Source organism: Mauremys reevesii, linkage group 10 (assembly GCF_016161935.1).
Source record: "Mauremys reevesii isolate NIE-2019 linkage group 10, ASM1616193v1, whole genome shotgun sequence".
Lineage (NCBI taxonomy): Eukaryota > Metazoa > Chordata > Testudines > Geoemydidae > Mauremys > Mauremys reevesii.
The window spans coordinates 44,275,477-44,295,908 of record NC_052632.1 but is presented as its reverse complement, the minus strand read 5'-3'; the positions used below and the strand labels follow the sequence as shown (position 1 = coordinate 44,295,908).

The 20,432-nt window shown below is 44.2% G+C and overlaps 1 protein-coding gene across 5 annotated transcripts in view; it reads right to left on the bottom strand.

Annotated features, from left to right (window-relative positions):
* The window catches only part of REC114 (REC114 meiotic recombination protein), a 175,267-nt gene extending 158,735 nt beyond the window's left edge, over positions 1-16,532 (bottom strand). For all 5 annotated transcript variants that reach the window (XR_005585464.1, XM_039491425.1, XM_039491423.1 and 2 more), the window contains exons 1-2: positions 16,290-16,532; positions 5,987-6,076 (exon numbers count right to left, since the gene is read on the bottom strand). Coding sequence is in view for 4 of the 5 variants with exons in the window: in XM_039491425.1 (XP_039347359.1) it covers positions 5,987-6,076; positions 16,290-16,514 (315 nt within the window). In the remaining variant the exon portion in view is untranslated. The remainder of the gene's footprint in view (positions 1-5,986; positions 6,077-16,289) is intronic.
* Between the last annotated feature and the right edge of the window lie 3,900 nt (positions 16,533-20,432).

Genomic DNA, 20,432 nt, shown 5'->3' with positions numbered 1-20,432 from the left:
GGCAAAAAAAAATATAAGCACCAGAATTGTTTGGTCTCTGGGACTTTGCCATGACACTAACTGGAAGCAACCTAGTTACACTGCCATTCTCCCTAGCAGACACAAATCCCCTGCACCCCTCACATGCCCCCAGCCCCCTGCCCTGACCCCCGCACCTCCTCACACCTCCCCAGTCCCATGCCCTGACCCCTGCACTCCACACACATACACAGCCCCCTCCCACACCCTATGCCCTGACTCATGAACCCCCCCACACATCCCCACCCCCATCCTGAGCACCAAACGAGAGCTCCTGCACACACACCCCATTCCCACCTGCACCCCTCGCACCAAAGAGAAGCTACCCCAGGTAAGTGCTCCACACCCCAACCTCCTGCCCCAAACCTGAGCCCCGTCCCTCACCCTAGCTCCTGCCCAGACCCTGCACACCAACTTTTTTTACAATATTTAGAAAGATCATTAAGTGGTCCATCGAGACCCTCCTCAATTTTCAAGTGGTCTGTTGAAAAATAAGTTAGACTACAAGAACAATCAAGGTACCTCACTTTATTTCCATTTACTTGCTATTACTTATAGGAGGAAGATGAAGAAAAAAAGAATGAAAAGTGGGGGTGGGGGGGAGAGGAGAGAGAGTGTTCTTTTTCTTGGCTGGGTCCCTAGGAGCGGCCCCAAAAAATGAAGCTGAGCACAGGGCCGGGGACCCCATTAACTCTAAATCCACCACTGGCTGTCACGTCACCTAGGCAGGGGATACTGTGTCAGCTGATCCCCACAGTCGCCAACCTACCTGGGCAGTACAGCAGACACGGCCCTGCCCATTAGCTCCTCTCCACTCCCTAGCCCACCCACCCAGAGGTGAAAGTAAACCGGTACGGTACTTCTGTGACAGTGATTTAAAGGGCCTGGAACTCCAGCCCTGTGGGGAGCCCCAGGCCCTTTAGAGCGCCACCCAAGCCCCGCTGCCGGAGCTTCAGCGGTGCTACCCCAGCAGCGGCAGGGCTCCAGCAGCACTTTAAAGGGCCCGGGACTCCCCGCAGTGGCAAGAGCACCGGGCTCTTTAAATCTCTGCCTGAGCCCAACTGCTGGAGCCCTGGGGCCCCAGCAGCCAGGCTCTGGCAGAGATTTAAAGGGCCGGGGTAGCGGTGGCAGGGCTCCCGTGGTGATTTAAAGGGCCCGGAGTTCTGAAGCGGCCAGAGTCCTGGGCCCTTTAATTCGTCCCTGATAGCTCCAGGGTGATTTAATGGCCCTGGGGCTCCCAGCCACAGCCGGAGCCCCAAGGCCTTTAAATCTTGAAAGACCATGCCTCTTCCTGTTGAGGCCACAGCCCTGCTCAGGACTCCAGCATACCGGTAAGTCCTTTAAGTTACTTTCACCCCCACACCCACCCCTTGCTTCCCACTGCTTAAGGCTTAGCCCTCTCACTTTTAAAAATGATTGTTTGCCCCTCCTCTCCTCAGGCTTTTCTGGCACCCCTGTTGCCAGGTATCCAGTTTTAGACTGGAAACTCCAGTAGAAAGTGGGACCTGGGTGTCCGGTTAGCAGTGCTGACTGAAAACTAAAAGTCCAGTTATAGGAGTAACCACATTACCCTCCGCTCCTCGCACTCCCGACACCCACCCCAGAGGGCTGGAAGAGAACCTGTCCTGCTGCTGCTGGATGTCTTTGTTCTCCAACACCTTCAGTTGGCACCTTGCAGGGGAGGGGCCCAGGCCATCAGCTGCCAGGAGACAGGGTGTCAGCCATTCTCTGTGCAGACAGCATCACACCTGCCTAGCGCTCTGCAACAATCACACACTCTTATCCCACCACCTAGATACTTAAGAAATGCATAGGGGAAACTGAGGCACCCACACAGTATTCAGAGAAAACATTAAGAACATTCCCACTTTGTCACACTGGAGGAGGGGCAGCTCAGTGCAGAGAGAGATGAAGAGAATGAGCTAGAACCAGGGAGAAGGTAGGTACCCGCTCTATGTGGGCAGGCGTGCGGGGGGGGGGGGGGAAGAATCCTGTTTACCCCCTCCCCAGCCCTGCTGCGCTTCCAGTTTATCCCTGGCCCCTCCCTTGGTCCAGGGACCAACCCTAGCTCCCGCCCCACTCTGCTTTTGCCCCTGGCCCCTTTTACCATCATTCCCCAGGGGGGCCCACAAATATGTTTGGAGCCAGGCCCAGAAAAAGTTAATCCAGCCCTGGTAACAGGTAAGGTATAGGGACACTCATCTTCCACTGTTCTTGCCTTCCCAAACTTCTGATTAGACAAAGCCATCAGCTCACAAGGTTGCCTAGGCTCATCCAAACTTTCTTTGTCCTTCTCTCCCTTCAAAAATCTACCCTTTTCTTCCTCAGCTAGGGCTTTAACCTGACCATCCATTTTAATCTGCTCCTGAGAAACATTTTCCTGACCAATGAGTTCTTTCTGTGCTTGATCTAATTCCAAATTCACTTCTGAGACATTAGACAGACATTCAGAAACTTCCCTCACAGACAAACAACTATTTGCCACCTTTCCCAGGTTAGTGTCCCCCTCCCCCTGGTCATAGCATAATGGGTAAATATATAAAACTGCTTAGAGTAATATAGCATACCAACATTGTTATAAACTGGACTTCCAAGAGAACACAGTTTCTGCGGTTCTTCAATTGCTTTTTTGACTTGGAGCCTAAGTCTGGCAATCCTCTCCTCAGCAACCAGTCGTTCCATTTGCCATTTATGAGCCCTTTCCTCTCATTTCGCAGCTTCTTCCAATTCAGTATTCCTTTCCTTAGCTTCTTTCTCCAGCTGGGCCAAGGCTTGCCTCTCTCTCATTCAAATTTCTGCCAGTTTTTTATTATGTTCAAATTGCAGGCTGTCTCTCAGGGCTTGCAGTCTTATTGCTTCTGCTGATGCTTTCTGGCTCATGGTTACTGATCTTTAACCAACAAAACTCTCAATACCGAAATTCCAATTTGGATAGCATGGCGTTCTGATCCAAAGCTTAACTGACCTGGTTCTGTGGATCCTGCCAACTATGCCTGGTTCTGTGGATCCTGTAACGATGCTGTCTCTGGGCACACCAAACCAGCCAAACAGGGAGGACTTCAGTCTCACCCCATTGGCTAACCATAAATCATACAAGCAATTCCCTTAGACACTCCAGTTTCCCAGTATCACTGCCACCCGCTATGGGGACGACTGGTTATGAAAACCAATACCCCAGTAAAAGAAAAAAGGTTCTCCCAATCCCAAAGGACCAAGCCCCAGACCCAAGTCAATATACAAGTCAGATCTTACCAACAAATCACGCTGTTGCCAATCCTTTAGAATCTAAAGGTTTATTCATAAAAAGAAAAATATATATAGATGAGAGCTAGAATTGGTTAAATGGAATCAGTTATGTACAGGAATGGCAAAATTCTTGGTTCAGGCTTGTAGCAGTGATGGAATAAACTGCAGGTTCAAATTAAGTCTCTAGAATACATCCACAGCTGGGATGGGTCATTCAGTCCTTTGTTCAGAGCTTCAGTTTGCAGCAAGGTTCCTCCAGAAGTAAGAAGCAGGATTGAAGACAAGATGGAGGAGATTCAGCAACCTTTTACAGTCTCTTGCCATGTGGCCTCTGCTTTCTTTGTTCCAAAGACAAGCTATCCAGCACATGGCATGGAAAAACCTTAGAGTTCTGTCCATAGGCATGTCCCTGCATGCCTTGCTGAGTCACAAGGTGTATCTGCCTTCTCTCAATGGGTCAGTTGTATAGCTGATGGTCCTTAATGGGCCATCAAGCAGGCTAGGCAGTGCTGATGCCAAATTGTCTGGGGTATCACCCAGAAGCATAGCACAAGTTTGAAATACAGACAGTATAGCGCCAATACTTATAACTTTAAATACAAAAATGATACATGCATACAGATAGTATAATCATAACCAGCAAATCATAACCTTGTCTTAGACACCTTACTTGACCTCCTTTGTACAAGATTTGGTGCCACTACAGCATCTTGGTTGCAACAATGGTCTATATTGTCACAGTTCGTGTCAATAACGTCACAGTCACCCAATGACTTAAATTAATTTCTGCTTCAGTTACCTTTGGAAAATGAAATAACCAAACAATCATTCATTTTCTGATATAGATGTAAAACTAATCTGAAAAGTTTTCAAAAGAAATCACTTTAAAAATGTATAGTGTGTACCTTCTAAAAATGAAACCTACATCTATCTCTGAGTTGTGAAGAATATGTATTAAGGTTATAACAACCAACAAGAATGCACTTTTATGTAGAAATCCATGATTAAATCAAGTCTTCCTGACTCGTGATTTAAATCATGATTTAAATCAATTTGATTTAAAATCAAATCTATCCTGTAACTCCTATAATCCTATGTTCTGTGATTACTTAAGGTCCTCCTTAGACAAAAAATATGATTTTTCAAAAAGGTTCTAGAATCTAAATAAAGGCTGTTTTCTAAGGCATTTAATTCAGAAAAATCAGACAAAACAGAAAACTATGTGTAACGGTACCAGTTGATGTTCTCCAGAAAAATGATACTGCAAACAAAAATGTCATTTCAGTCTAAATAAACTTTGCAACTTCCAAAATAGTTTGTGCAAGAACTGGAACACATCTTGATGACAAACCATAGAGGTATTTCCAGATCAACCATATTTAATCCACGGTAGTTTTTTTTAAGTGCAGCTGTTTAATCATTTTAACATTTGCTTACAATATAGAATAGATATTACATGACACAGGGAGAGAATGCATCAAGAGGGAGGTTAATAAAACAATATTAGATTGTTTTAGCATGATACTCATTGTGTAAACGATAATTTAGATTTTATAAGATTGGTGCAGAAGTGTGGTCATTGTTGTAAAGACACTGGAAAGGGGAAACTTTTAGGGAAGAGATGTAGATCATTCAAGTTCTAAGGAGCAGTGTAAGAGAGAGCAATGAACAATAAACTAAGGGAAGCAGAATTAGTACATATTAGTAGTACATACGTGGGTCAGAGCTGTGTAACTCTTTAAAGGGGAGGACAAGAAGTGTAAAACTAAAGCAAAACTGTACAAGCCAAATTTAAGCATCAAGGGCACGGTAGATGTTAGGTGAACATGTAGTTCCTTTCTAGAAGAGCATCTCACCCAGCAATGCCTTGGACCACAGGATTTCTATGGCAAAAATTCACCAGGCAGGGTTTCTACTCTATGTTGTTGCACAATCTAGAGCACGATTTGGTCAGTTTCTTGCATACACTGAGCATGCCTGATCCTAGTTCCCAGCACAGACCCAGTCAGTCATGCCTAAAGCTACCTATCAGGAGTTCTGCAAGCTCCTCCTGGCACAGAATCAATCTGTTCTGGCTGAGACTCTGATGCTGGCTTCTCTGGTGTCATTGTGACTTCATTAAAATCATACAAGCTGGCTGTGTTGTAACCTAGGCTACAGCACAATCAACTAACAATTTCAAAGTCTACCTGTCTACACATGGTTGTAAGGTGTGTTTTAAATCATATCAGCTCACTCCATTTAAAAACACAATTCCCCCGCACCCCCATCATCGAGGAATAACTCTAAACGCCACTTAAACCATCTCTCATCTCTGTTAATCTATCACATTAAGAATGTATTTTATGTAACTATTTTTCAATTACATTTTTACCTGATATACTCAAATAGGTGAACTATACATGTGAAAGTATCCAGCATATTGCTGACAATGACATTCTTTGACACCAGTGGGACAGTTTCACGACACTTTTTAAATTTAGTTGTCAGTCACACAAGAAAAACACTACTATTCAATAGGGAAAGAAAAGTGCACTTTAAATATTATATAGATAAGTTTAGAGAACTTTTTCCACCATGTGAATTTGAATGTGCTAAGTAAAACTGGTACTGCTTTCTTTCAGTAACAGACCTCATTAAACTGAGGAAGGACAAAAGAATCAAGACTGATTACTAACTTGAGTTGAGAAATATGTTTAAGTACATGAAACTGAAAACCTACCTGTACTGCCCGTCTTTGGGAAATGAAGAAATGTCCAGATACAACAATGGTGAGAATAAGATGGCCTGATTCTTCATTTGACTCCAAAACCTTTTTTTTAAAAAAAAAGACAAAAAAACACACACAAGAGAGCAATCAATTATAAACAAGAAACCTGTATATCCCACTGCCAGTATAATGGGTACAGGTAAAGCCAAAGTTTTCAATCTTGGGTGCCAGAAATTAAGCAACTAAAGAAGCTGCTTAGTTTTCAGTGATAGTGAGCACTCCACTCCTATTGATAACAATGGGAGTTTAGAATGCTCACTAATTCTGAAAAGGACCTCTTATTTAGGCACCAAAATATAGATTTAGATACCTAACTCTAGGTAACGAAGTTTGAAATTTTTCATCTGAAACAGTGGTTCTCAGCATTCTTGATACCACAAACCACTTGTGAAAGAAGGAAAAATGATGAACCACTATTTTATTAATTTTAATATTTATGTTCAACAATTAATTATGATTTCATGAACAATTCAATCTAAAGTGGTAATGATGTATTTAGATATTTAAATACAGAGGTTGCTGCTCAATTTAATCAATTTTATGCAACAAGATAATGATAGTACAAGTCAATCTTCCGTTGTACTGCTGTTCAGTTCTAAAGTCCTTTGGAGTACTGACAAACTCTATAATAAGCAGAGCTGCAGTAAGCAAGATTCACATTGACTTTCTTCCCTTCAACCCTCAATCTCCTGTCATGCAAAGAGCTTGATACAGAATATAACATTTCTTTTCTTTCACATGAAAGGAAGTTAGGCCAGTTGATTCACCCAGATTCTTTTAATAACGTTTCAGCAACAATCATACTTCAAAAATTTGTATGGTTAATTTTTCAGGCAACCAATATTTATACTACTGATCTAGATTTCAGAATCTTAGAAGTGTATGGAAGGAAGGGATGACAAGAGGTCATCTAGTTCAGCCTTCTATGCTGAGGCAATTATATGTACATAATTCTTTATAGGTGTTTGTCATTAGGTGTCTGTTCTTAAAAACCCCCAATGGAAGGGATGCCACAACCTCCCTTGGAAGTCTATTCCAGTACTTAGCTATCTTTATAGTTAGAAAGTTTTTCCTAATATCTAACCTAACTCTCCCTTGCTACAGGTTAAACTCGTTACTACTTTTCCTACCTTCAGTCGGCATAAAAAACAATTGATTACAATCCTCTTTACAATAGCCCTTCACATATTTGTTTATCAAGTCCCCTTTCAGTCTTCTATTCTCAAGACTAAATATGCACAGATTTTTTAACCTTTCCTCACAGATTAGGTTTTCTAAACTTTATGATTTTTGATGGACACAATACTCCAGCAAATCTTTTTTATATTCAGATTGTCCTGAGCCCTCTCTTGCATTTAATTTTGCCACTCTAAAAATGCCTTACTGCTTCTGGGTTGGTTTTGCTTTCATCCTGCTAAATTATGAGACTTGTAGTACTTAAACTCCAATTTTCCAAGGTATAAAACTAAACATTTATGCAAGAATGAATATTGAATGCACACAGATGGCTCTCCCTGTGCAGCCTGCTCACTGCCGTACAAAATAAAAAGAAAGACACAGTCCATTCCCATATAGTTTACATTCCCAGTATATATTTAGGAAGATCCTGAACAATAGAGACATTTGACAAAATTCTATTGATCATGACTGGGTTTTCAGATCAATTGAAATAAAAAGAAAAGTAGTAGCTATTCCACTGACATTCTTTTTGTTCAAAAAGATTTATAGACATGTAAAAGGAAGGCTTAGGTCTTTTAAACTTTTCCCCCCAGTTTAATACTCTTTTTGTTTATTTTAAATATATAGCGTATGAAAAAGTGTAAACAGCAAAATACACCTCTACCCTGATATAACGCTGTCCTCGGGAGCCAAAAAATCTTACTGCGTTATAGGTGAAACCGCGTTATATCGAACTTGCTTTGATCCACCGGAACGCGCAGCCCTGCCCCCCTAGAGCGCTGCTTTACTGCATTATATCCAAGTTTGTGTTATATCGGGTAGTGTTATATTGGGGTAGAGGTGTATTGGTTTATGAAATCACATCAGTGTCCATATTCTTAATGACATATGTAACACAAAACATCATTTGTGATTATGGTGAAGTTACCAGCACTATCCAACATGAAATTGTTTCCAAAGTATTCATTCCCTACATAGAATCATAGGGCTGGGACCGTGAGAGGTGATCTAGTCCAGTCCCCTGCACTTATGGCACGACTAAGTATTATCTAGACCACCCCGACACCTATTTGTCTAACCTGCTCTTAAAAATCTCCAATGATAGAGATTCCACAACCTCCCTAGGCAAACTATTCCAGTCCTTAACCACCCTGACAGGTAAGAAGTTTTTTCCTAATGTCCAACCTAAACCTCCCTTGCTGCAATTTAAGCCCATTACTTCTTGTCCTATCCTCAGAGGTTAAGGGAAAAAAAATTCTCCCTCCTTCTAACAACCTTTTATGTACTTGAAAACTGTTATGTCCCTCCTCAGTCTTCTCTTTTCTAGACAAACAAACCCAGTTTTTTCAATCTTCCCTCAGAGGTCATGTTTTCTAGACCTTTAATCATTTTTGTCGCTCTTCTCTGAATTCTCTCCAATTTGTCCACATCCTTCCTGCAATGTGGTGCCCAGAACTGGACACAATACTCCAGTTGAGGCCTAATCAGTGCAGAGTAGAGCAGAAGAATTACTTCTCATGTCTTACTTACAACACTCCTGCTAATACATCCCAGAATGATGTTTGCTTTTTTTGCAACAGTGCTCCACTGTTGACTCCTGTTTAGCTTATGGTTCACTATGATATCAGATCCCTTTCCGCAGTACTCCTTCCTAGGCAGTCATTTCCCATTTTGTATGTGTGCAACTGATTGTTCCTTCCTAAGTGGAGTACTTTGCATTTGTTTTTATTGAATTTCATCCTATTTACTTCAGACCATTTCTCCAGTTTGTCCAGATCATTTTGAATTATAATCCTATCCTCCAAAGCACTTGCAACCCCTCCCAGCTTGATATCGGCTGCAAACTTTATAAGTGTACTCTGTATGCCATTATCTAAATCATTGATGAATATATTGAACAGAACCAGACCCAGAACTGATCCCTGATCATCTCTGAGTACTGTGAAATTCAACAACATAGGCTACTTCTAAGTTCATTACACACCTGAAGGCAGTACAGACTGCATATTGTGCAACAGAAATGAACACTGATACAAAAAAAAATCATCTGGATCATTCCTCTCTATTCAACATTGGTGAGGCCTCATCGGGAGTTCTGTGTCAAGTTTTGGGCCCCACACTACAAGAAGAATGTGGAAAAATTGGAAAGAGTCCAGTGGAGGGCAACAAAAATGATTTGGGAGCAGGAGCACATGACTTATGAGGAGAGGCAGAGGGAACTGAGATTGTTTAGTCTGCAGAAGAGAAGAATGAGGGGGGATTTGATAGCTGCTTTCAACTACCTGAAAGGGGGTTCCAAAGAGGATGGAGCTCGGCTGTTCTCAGTGGTGGTAGATGACAGAACAAGGAGTAATGGTTTCAAGTTGCAGTGGGGGAGGTCTAGGTTGGATATTAGGAAAAACTTTTTCACTAGGATGGTGGTGAAGCACTGGAATGGGTTACCTAGGGAGGTGGTGGAATCTCCTTCCTTAGAGGTTTTTAAGGTCAGGCCCTGGCTGGGATGATTTAGTTGGGGATTGGTCCCGCTTTGAGCAAGGGGTTGGACTAGATGACTTCCTGAGGTCCCTTCCAACCCTGATATTCTATGACTCTATGGTTCTATAATCAAATCTTAATTCCATTAAATCTTAAGACACTCAATCAAGAGCTACCTTAGCTGCAGCTACCACATTTTGCTACACTTAAGACCACAAGAGATTTTACAAGGATAAATCATTGCACAAAGAGAACCACTAACAGTTCAGATAGCCCAAATATCCTGATACAGGATAAACAACCCATCACTTCTTTTGTGCATTTATTTACACCAATGCAAAGTCAGCGTAAATCATTACCATTCTGTTTTACTAGCCTTTTCCATACCCTTTCTATCAGTATGAATGACTACTACCCAAAGTGCTGGGCAATGGACAATCCAGTCCAATACTTTTCATTTTAAATCATAAAAGGCTATTTCAAATTATTTGTTAAGAACATCCAGGGTATATTTCTGTACTGTCAAAGCCCCTATTTCTTTTCAAGGACAAGTCCCATTACATTTAATTTTAAATATTAAGTAGAGCAATCATTCTATGTCTTTACTGTTTATTTTAAATGTGAACATTTTTAAGGATAAAATCACCTAAATAGAAAGAAATCCCTTGGGAATCTTCAGAGGATTAAAAAAACTAATTTATTTTTGCTTTTAATGCAAAGGATAAGCTTCCATCATTAAAAAATTCTTATTAAAAATTTCAAACAAGCAGAATAAAAAAAGACATTGTACAAAAGTCATGGAATAAACCAAAGATTATGTCTAAGAATGCATGCAAAGAGCAAAAAGATGCAGCAGGAAGAGAGGTTTAACATCATGCAAGCCCAAACATGTTCCTGCATGTGTTTTGTATCAAGGAATGAACAGGTTGATCAAAGTTTAGGCCTGCCTATATACTTCCCAATTATCTCTTTCAGACTCCGATTTACTTCACTTTCAAGCATGTCCAGTGCTCTCATTTTATTATCATGGCAGCATCAGTAGCAACTCCATACTTATGGATGCAACTAGACACCAATAATGAATCCTACATTCAAGTCCCCTTCTCCCACCTTTTGATTGGACTACTGGATTTGAGTAGTGGTACAGAAGTGTTTGGTTTTGTTTGTTTCTCTTAAAAGAGATTTTGGTACATTCAGGACTTACAACACTAAGTACAAAATTAACGTGGGTTTTCAAGATATTCCTAGGCAACATAATGGCAGTGTGCTATTAAATTTCTATCTAAATTTTCTTCACAGAATGATGGTTTGAAAACTTCAATTTTCACATATTGGAGCACTTCAGCACTGCTGAAGCTGCCTGTTTGGAAGCCTAGTCACAGAGGCAACCCAGAAGAGGTACCCTCTAGCTCTGCACCTCAGTGATGCCAAATCCAAGTATTCAAATCATAGTTCATGATTTGGGGGAGGTCTAGGTTGGATATTAGGAAACACTATTTCACTAAGAGGGTAGTGAAGCACTGGAATGAGTTATCAAGGGAGGTGGTGGAATCTCCATCCTTAGAGGTTTTTAAGGCCCGGCTTGACAAAGCCCTGGCTGGGATACTTTAGTTGGGGTTGGTCCTGCTTTGAGCAGGAGGTTGGACTAGACGACCTCCTGGGTCTCTTCCAACCCTAATCTTCTATGATGACCCCAAAATCATGATTGGCTTTAAAAATAAGACATGTAGAGTTTTTTTGTTTTCCTTCTCACTTTTGCACTTTTAGGGGATTGTGCTTTCAAGCTTATCTCCACAACCATGAAGGCTACAATTTTTTTTTTTAATAAAAGCTGAGATTCTAGCATATTCATGTAACTCTAAAGCAGAGGTGGGCAAACTATGGCCTGCAGGCCACATCCGGCCCGTGGGACTGTCCTGCCCAGCCCTTGAGCTCCCAGCCGGGGAGGTTAGCCCCCGTCCCCTGCAGCCTCAGCTCGCCATGCCACCAGCACTGTGGGCAGCAGGGCTGCAAGAGCCAACGGGTGTAGTGTATTAAATTACTCCCCATATGAATGTGCTACTTACAGAGCACCAGGAGTGGCAACCGCAAGTAGTACACCATTAGTAGCACACTCCTATGGGGAGCAATTTCCTAGTGTATTAGATTGCTCCCCGTTGGAATGTTCTACTTACGGTGTACTACTTACGGCTACCAGTCCTGGTGCTCTGAGGAGCATGGTAAGGGGGTGGGGAGGGAGTTGGATAAGGGGCAGGGGCTCCCGGGGGGCAGTCAGAGGACAAGGAACAGTTGCAGTTGGATAGGTGTGAGAGTCCAGGTGGCCTGTCTGGGGGCTGGGGGGTGAATAGGGGGCGGGGCAGAAAGGGGACAGGGAACAGAGGCGGTTGGATAGGCGTGGGAGTCCTGGGGGGGCTGTCAGGGGGAGGGGGGGTGGATAGGGGTTGGCTCAGTCAGGGGACAGGGAGCAGGGGGGGTTGGATATGGGATGGGGTCCTGGGAGGGGGCAGTCAGGGTGCAAGGAGCAGGGGGGGTTGAATGGGTCAGAGGTTCTGAGGAGGGTAGTCAGGGGGCAGGAAGTGGGAGGGGGCGGATAGAGGGCAGGGGCCAGGCTGTTTGGGGAGGCACTGCCTTCCCTACCTGGGTGTGTCCCTCCATACAGTTTCAGAATCCCGATGTGGCCCTCAGGCCAAAAAGTTTGCCCACCCCTGCTCTAAAGGCTTTGAGAAAGCAACCCAATATCACGAAACTCGTGATAAAAATCACAAGAGTTGGAGACCCTGGCAAAGAACCCTAGTATTATGATTCATTATTTGTATTGCAGTAGCACCTAGGATTCCCAATCATAGACAAGGTCCCCGGCGTGCTTGGCTTGTACAAACAGAACAACTTCAAGTCCCAGTTCTAAAAAGCTTATGAGTAGGGCCATACCAAATTCATGGTCCATTTTGGTCAATTTCACAGCCGGTGGGTTTTAAAATTAGTCAATTTCATGTTTTCAGATCTTTACATCTGAAATTTCACATGTTGTAACCACGGGGGTCCCTCCAAACCCAAAAGGTGGACAGGGTGAAAGAGTCGCAAGGTTATTGTAGGAAGGTTGTGGGATTACCACATTTACTTCTGCCCTGCTGCTGGCAGAGGCACTGTCTTCAGAGCTGGGAAGCCAGAGAGGAAGGCTGCTGGTCAGGCATCCCACTCTAAAGCCACCGCCACCGCCAAAGTGAAAGTCATATGATATGTGGGGGTGGGTTACCATATATCTGGTGATCCTGGCAGTCCCATGCCAGTGCGGGGAGGTGACAGCTCACCTCGAGCTGCGGACAGTACCGGATTTACCAGAATGAGCCCCATAACACTCACTTCCTCCCCTCTTGCAGCGCTGCAGAAGTGAAGGCTGTGAGAGTGAGCCTCGGCGCAGCAAGGATCCAGCATGGGAGCTGAGAACCCAAGGGGCCCTGGGAGCTGTAGTTCCTTGGCCAGCTCCCTGCCTATAGAACCGGCTCTGGAGCAGGGAAGGAACTACATTTCTCAGCATTCCCTCAGCAGCTATCACCAGGCAAGGGAGTGGGGAAGCTGAGACCACATGCACTGCAGCTTGCTGTGAATGGAGAGCTGGCTGCTAGAAGGGGGTGGCACTGTGAATGGGGAACAAGTATGCCCAAGAAGTAGAAGGCTTTGACCCAGATATCACCCTCAGAAGACTTCCTCATAGTGGATTAGGGATGATGGTGTGACCTCACCTGGCAGTCCCCAAAGAAGGAATTGGGTGGACTAAATGGACAGTGTACCTCTCTCTTTCTGAAGCCTAGCAAGGGAGGTATGTGGATCCCACCAGAAGTTAAAGTGATAAGTAAGGGAGGGAAGGCTCTACTAGAGGACTTAGGCAGCTTTAGATACAGTACCAGGCACATTGGAGGATTTCCACATCTGAGCCACAGAAGCAGAAATTGGCTTTTCCTTTCCAGATTTATCTAATATTCAGAAAGGGAAACTAGCACCTGCCTTCCAGATTTGAACACACTCAAAATTTAGGAGTGCTCAAGCTCAATTTAGGCTGCTGTTACTTCATTTCTCCCAAATCAAATATGCTGATCCACTGTAACTTGCTGTAGAAAAAGTAGGATAAAATTGAGCAACAAATGCTGGTATCTCCGCACTGCTAACTAGGACTGGAATTGCTATTTTCAACAGCCATTACCCTTTTTTTAAGTTTTGTTTGTTTAAAAGGAAGACAGTAATATTGCATTGGCAAGTTCCCCAGAGTGGAACAAAAGAATAACAAAGGCACCTCAACTTTTCCTCGTTTATGTAGGACACTCTTATAATATGGATCCAGCTATCCTCCAATCACACAAGCTGCAAATTGTTCCACTTTATTGCAGTTCTGTAACCATGTGGGAACCAGTCCTGTCTGTGTTCTGAATTCAATAGGAATTTTGGATGTGCACAGAAGTGCCTTGCTTTTGTGATCATACTACCTGATATTTTCAGCCCTTGTAAGCAAAGCAGGTTTACATTTAGTGATTGGGTGGGAAGCCTCTCAGAAAAAGTTAGGTCCTGTAGGAGGTGTTGCTTATTCACTAGGAAATGTGAGACCTTCCCGTTATAATAGTAAACCAGTGCAACATAGAATGCACTTTGCTCCTAGAGTCTAGAATGGGGTCCTTTGCTTCTATACACAGTCCATTAAAGATAATGAAAAGACTCCCACACACTTCAACAGGCTTTGGACAGAACTGGTTTATACATAGGGTAAATCCACTGTGTTCAGAGGGTCCTAGTCCCACAGCAGAGGGGGGCCATGTGAGCTTGTTGCAGAACGGCTGCTCAAGGATGGGAACCTCCTGGCACCCCAGCCTTGAAAATCATTCAGGCTGCACTTTCTGCACGACTATGTGCTAGCTGAGGGATGCGTGGGAATCAGTGGCCTCTGCTGCAGGTGATGGGCATCTCAAGTACTTAATGACATGGCTTAGAGGAGGGAAGCACTTAACTGCAGAGTCTGCAGCTGCCTAGGGCCAGTGCTGAGGATTTAGAATCCCTAGTGACGCCATTGCAAGGCTCAAGCATGCTCAGCCTTGGAACTGTCACCTCTCCCTTGACTAGTAGTTGCAGCTATCTAAGGCTGGCCTCTGGCAATTGGCCCCATGGCTATAGCCAGAGAAGCTGCAGGTGGCTCTGTGACTACTGGGGACCATTAAACTAGAGCAGATAAAGAAACTGGAATTAACCTCAAGGAACAGCGATCACCAGTAGGAAAGAAATATCAAGGGAAGCAGGCAAAGAGGAAGCAGGTCAGGCTTGTAGCAGGAGAAGAGTCCTAGCTGGTTGGGGAGCATGTCCAAGGTAGAAAGGAAACGAGCATGGGGAGGGGTGGTGGTGATCAGGTAGTAGACTAGCATGTAGATGGGAGCAGAGAGAGAGAGAGAGAGAGAGAGAGAGGCTGGTGTCTTCAGATTCCCAAGGGCTAAGTCCTCACTTTGGGGAAATGGTGTTTGCAAGTGACTTGCTCAAATGGCAAGATAGATGCTGAGGGAGGGATTTGTCAGAATTGATCCAGTATCTGCTGGCTTTGGAACTTTGAGCTGAGACTAGGACCACATACTGTGACTGGTGACATAGGGTGGTACTGGAGACATGGCTATATAGAAGGGCTGAATGAGGAAGGAGATAAATCCGTGGAGAGTTTCCCTGATCACTATGAAAGTTCTACTCGCTGTGGACACTGGTAAACCCACATGGGTGTACAGCTCAATGAGAAAAACTGGGGGCTGAGGGAGTTGTGTATGGCAAAGCATACAGTCATGTAGAGGTATGTGACCAAATGAAAAGTGTCTCAGATTCAGTATCGGGTATACTATGGCACGACCACACCAGTCCCACACTCTGATCCCACAATGACTACATAGGGGACCACAAAAGGTTAATATGGCCTTGGCCACAGAGCTTCCTGCAGCTGGGGGAGAGACCAGAGGTGGGTCTGAGCAGCCCTTGAAGGAGAAGGGGACAAGGAAGTCTGGTCTCTCCCCATCTTCAGCCAGGACTAGCAGCAGCTGGAACTCAGGGTAGGAACCCCAGCATCCATGGGAGAGATCAGATTTCATGGTCCATAACACATTTTTCACAGCTGTGACTTTGGTAGGGCCCTACTTATGATCTAAGTCCCCTTATCATGATCTCCTGCCCACCACCGTGTCCTCTGCAGTTTTCTCTCTCACACACACTTCATGTCCATCCTGTTGCTTCCCATTCAAGTTGGAAACATCCATAAAATCAGTGGGTAACAAATACTGTTTAATTTTAAGATATTTATGTTTACACATAATTTGTGAATGTGACAGGGGACCACAAAGTGGGGGTGCAAGGGAGACTCAGTTGCCACAGTGCCTGGGTGCACAGACTGAGGGTATACAAGAGACTGGAGGGTCCAGAGAGGCTGGGGCAGAGTGCGGGTGCGCAAGAGATAAGGCGGGGCCCCGCAATATGGGGCGGATACACGGGCGTTTGGGGGCAAGTACTGAGGCTTCCGGAAACCAGGGCAGTGACGGCGGGTGCAGCTCCGCCCGGGGCACCAAGCCCCAGCGCACAAACCAGGCCTCACCTTCCAAGAAACCGAAGCTCCCGCCCCACAGGGTGGGTCTCCCGGGGAGACAAAGCGGCCGTAGCGCTTCAGCGGCCACGTCTCGGCGCTACTGAGCGAAGACGCGGTCCCGGCGCCGCGCGCCTGCTCGGGAACGAAACACGGGAGCGTCCCAGCCCGCTCCGAGGTAGAGACTGAACGCTTCCGACCGAGCCACACACTGCCGCCCTCGTCCGCAGCCGCCATTGCAGCGATAACGCCGACAACGACTACGCCACGGGACGGCACCCGGCCGCCAATCAGAAGGTGGGACGTAGACGGCAGCCAATGGGTTGGCGTCCGCTCTTTCCCGCTCGAGCCTTCCCTGTCCAATGCCGACTGACCCGGCGAAAAGCCCTAAAGCGCGCGTGGCGAGGTTCCCAGAGAGCGCACCCCGCTGCTGGGGCAGAGATAGCAGCGTGCCCGTCCCTCAGAGTGTCCCGTCTAGTCCCTCCCTCCGAGCCCCTCACTTCCCTCATCCCAGTTAGCCCCATTCCCTGGCTTCATCTGTTCCCTACATCGGCTCAGCACCTCCCCCTCCTCGGACCATGTCAATCCCCCTTCAGTCTACCAAATCCTTTATTCCTCTCAAAGGTCCTCCAGCCCTCCCCTCCTCCAATTTCCCTCACTCCCTCTGCTCCCCAGACCCCTCTCAATCCCACCCCCAATCTCCCTAATAAAAGTCCTCAGACTGTGAATGTAACCCACACACCTTCTGGGGGTGGTGTTCTGTCCCATCTAGTGGCACTGAGACCACTTAGAGAGTGAGAAAATGAGTCGGCTCTACAGCCTTAGCTAATAGCCGGTTGGCTTTTAGCTCATGCGGTAGAGGCTCATGCACTAAGCTCCAGAGGCCCCAAGTTCCACCCCGCCTGCCAATGAACAGGGTCTGCCTGTGTTACACAAACCCAAGTTTCCTGCTTGAATTTGCCCCCTACAAATCCACATGCTGGCTCTGCTAGCCTAGCTACTGTTGCAACAGAAGAAATTCTGTGGGGCATATAAATGCACGGTCTTACCCAAGCCAGCTATGTTGCACACATGCCTTTGAATGCAACATGAATACAGTACATCTGCCAAATGAGGGCCAGGCACTTTGTTGGATGTACTTTGCATCATTTTCCTGCTGGAATTTTAAAAAATTTTGCAGTCCTCCTATTGACTTATCGCCCTTCGGTTCAAAAGACCTTGCCACTGCATTTCCTACTGGGGCCTTCAACAGGCAGTAACTGACAAACTGTACGAAAAAGGACTAAAAATGTCAGAATCCCACTTTTGCTTCAAAGCACTTTGTAGTGGAGGGAAGCAGGGGACAGGGATTAATTTAGTTTTTGTAACAAAAAAAAGGGAATACAAAATCTAATTTCACTAACAATGTTTCTAGTATCAACAAAGGTCAAACTTTGTTTGTTCATAAAGGGACAGACATTTGACAATATGAATCATAGGGCTATTCAAATTACAAAATAAATTAGTGGTATTCCGCTCTTTAAATAGCAGAGCAGGCCTGTGATAGGGTAGAGGGGAACCCTGACTACTTTGAATATAGGTTCACGATTTAAAATGGGTAAGAAGCTCTTTACTCCCATCCAGAGGCAGCGGTGATTATGAATTGTGGTCTGTGCCTGTTTCTGCAGAAGCAGGACATACTAAGAAACATTCTGTGTCCAATGCAAACCATCTGTTTTTCTGTCATATGATATTTGGAATTGGAAGAGTATTCTTCACCAATTTAGTACATTCTTAACATAATCTAGGCATTGTATGGGGTGAGTTCCACAGGTAGTATCTCTGCATAGTAAACAGCCACACCTGTAAGGGGTGGTTTTGCTTGCAGTTGGTCCCAGCAACTCACTCAGTTCTCACTAGAGGCTCCAAGTAGCTGCATGTGTACCACAATGCCAGGCCCTTGGACCTTGCCTTGGTTGGCGTGTTAAAGCTAATGTGGGTAGCTAGCAGTGACAAGTGCAAGTGAAGGGCACATGCCATGTGCATGCCAAGGACTTACGCTCATACACTTGGCAAATATTAGACCATAGATCAAATGAAGAATGGAAAAGATTTCACTCATCCTCATTGTTGAGTTGACAGATGGGAATCAAAGAAGAACGTAATCTAGATCAAATTTTAGCCTAAATTTTTTTTCTTCTGAGCTTTACTCGCCACCATTTCCCACTGATGTCATTTCAGCTGGAAGCTCCAAAAAACACCAACAGAAAATTGATCGTGCATCAGGCAGGGATTTGTGGCTATTGAAATCTGGATAGACAAAAAAAAAAGTAAATTAATTATTAGTCATTGCTCTTTGTTCTGATTTACTATGATAAAATTTGTAAAAGGCACCATCTTTATTAAGCAAACTGCTGTCTTCAGGAACCACCCCAAAGTATTCCCCAATATACTGAATACAGTTCTGCTTCCCCTTTATGACATGACAGTCTCCATTAAGCAACTGATTTTTGTAAGTCTGTTGCAAGGTTTCACAGTATCTTTATATCCACAGGTGGCCCGAAATGTTTGGGAATTGTTAGGAAAAGTAATGGGACTCATCACTGCTGTCATTTCAAGCAAAAAATATCAGCTGCTACCTTTTTGGCTAATGATTTGTGTGGCTGCTAGCAAAGTGTAAAGCATTAAACATTGTGAAAAAACACTAAAGAATTGACTTGGCCCTGCTTTTTGACAGTCTGCCATGAGGTTGGCACTCATGGTTGTGAACCATTCCAGACAGTGTGACAGGTGCTTTATAAGGTAAAATGTTGTAGTTTTTATTTTAGGTCCAGATTGTGCTCTTGCCTGAGTGTTCAAGGGACAGAATGGGCACAAGGGTCCTCTTTTCCTTCTTTACCTCTCTGGGACAGAAACCAGACATAATGAGAGTCTTTGCACTCCCAAAATTAAAATGATAGAATTTTACACTCATTTTGTATTCACTTTGCACAGGTCTAATTGACTACACAAGGTTCAGAGCAATGAAAAATCAGGCCCAGTAAGCATAAGGACTATGCCAAGATTATGTTTCCAGTATCAACTACACAAAAATGAGGAGGTTAGTTAAACAGAAATTAAAGGGTACAGTGCCAAAAGTGAAATCTCTGCAAGCTGCGTGGAATCTTTTTAAAGATATCATAATAGAGGCTCAACTTAAATGTATACCCCAAATTAAAAAACATAGTAAGAGAAACAAAAAAGAGCCACTGTGGCTAAACAACAAAATAAAAGAAGCAGTGAGAGGCAAAAAGGCATCCTTTAAAAAGTGCAAGTTAAATCTTAGTGAGGAATATAGAAAGGAGCATAAACACTGGCAAATGATGTGTAAAAATACAATTAGGAAGGCCAGAAAAGAATTTGAGGAACAGTTAGCCAAAAACGTAAAAAGAAATAGCATTTTTTTAAAGTACATCAGAAGCAGAAAGCCTGCTAAACAACCAGTGGGGCCACTAGACAATCGAGGTGCTAAAGGAGCACTTCAGGATGATAATGCCATTGCGGAGAAACTAAATGAATTCTTTGCATCGGTCTTCACGGCTAAGGATGTGAGGGAGATTCACAAACCTGAGCTATTTTTTTTAGGTGACAGATCTGAGGAACTGTCACAGATTGAGGTATCATCAGAGGAGGTTTTGGATCAAATTGATAAATTAAACAGCAATAAGTCACCAGGACCCAGATGGTATTCACCCAAGAGTTCTGAAGGAACTCAAATGTGAAATTGCAGAACTACTAACTGTAGTCTGTAACCTCCCATTTAAATCAGCTTCTGTACCAGATGACTGGAGGATAGCTAATGTGATGCCAATTTTTAAAAAGGGCTCCAGAGTTGATCCTGGCAATTACAGGTTTGTAAGCCTGAGTTCAGTACCGGGCAAACTGGTTGAAATTATAATAAAGAACAATATTGTTAGACATATAGATGAAAATAATTTATTGAGGAAGAGTCAACATGGTTTTAGTAAAGGGAAATTATGCCTCATCAATCTACTAGAATTCTTTGAGGGGGTCAACAAGCATGAGGACCAAGGGGATCCAGTGGATATAGTGTATTTAGATTTTCAGAAAGCTTTTGACAAGGTCCCTCACCAAAGGCTCTTACACAAAGTAAGCTGCCACAGGATAAGAGGGAAG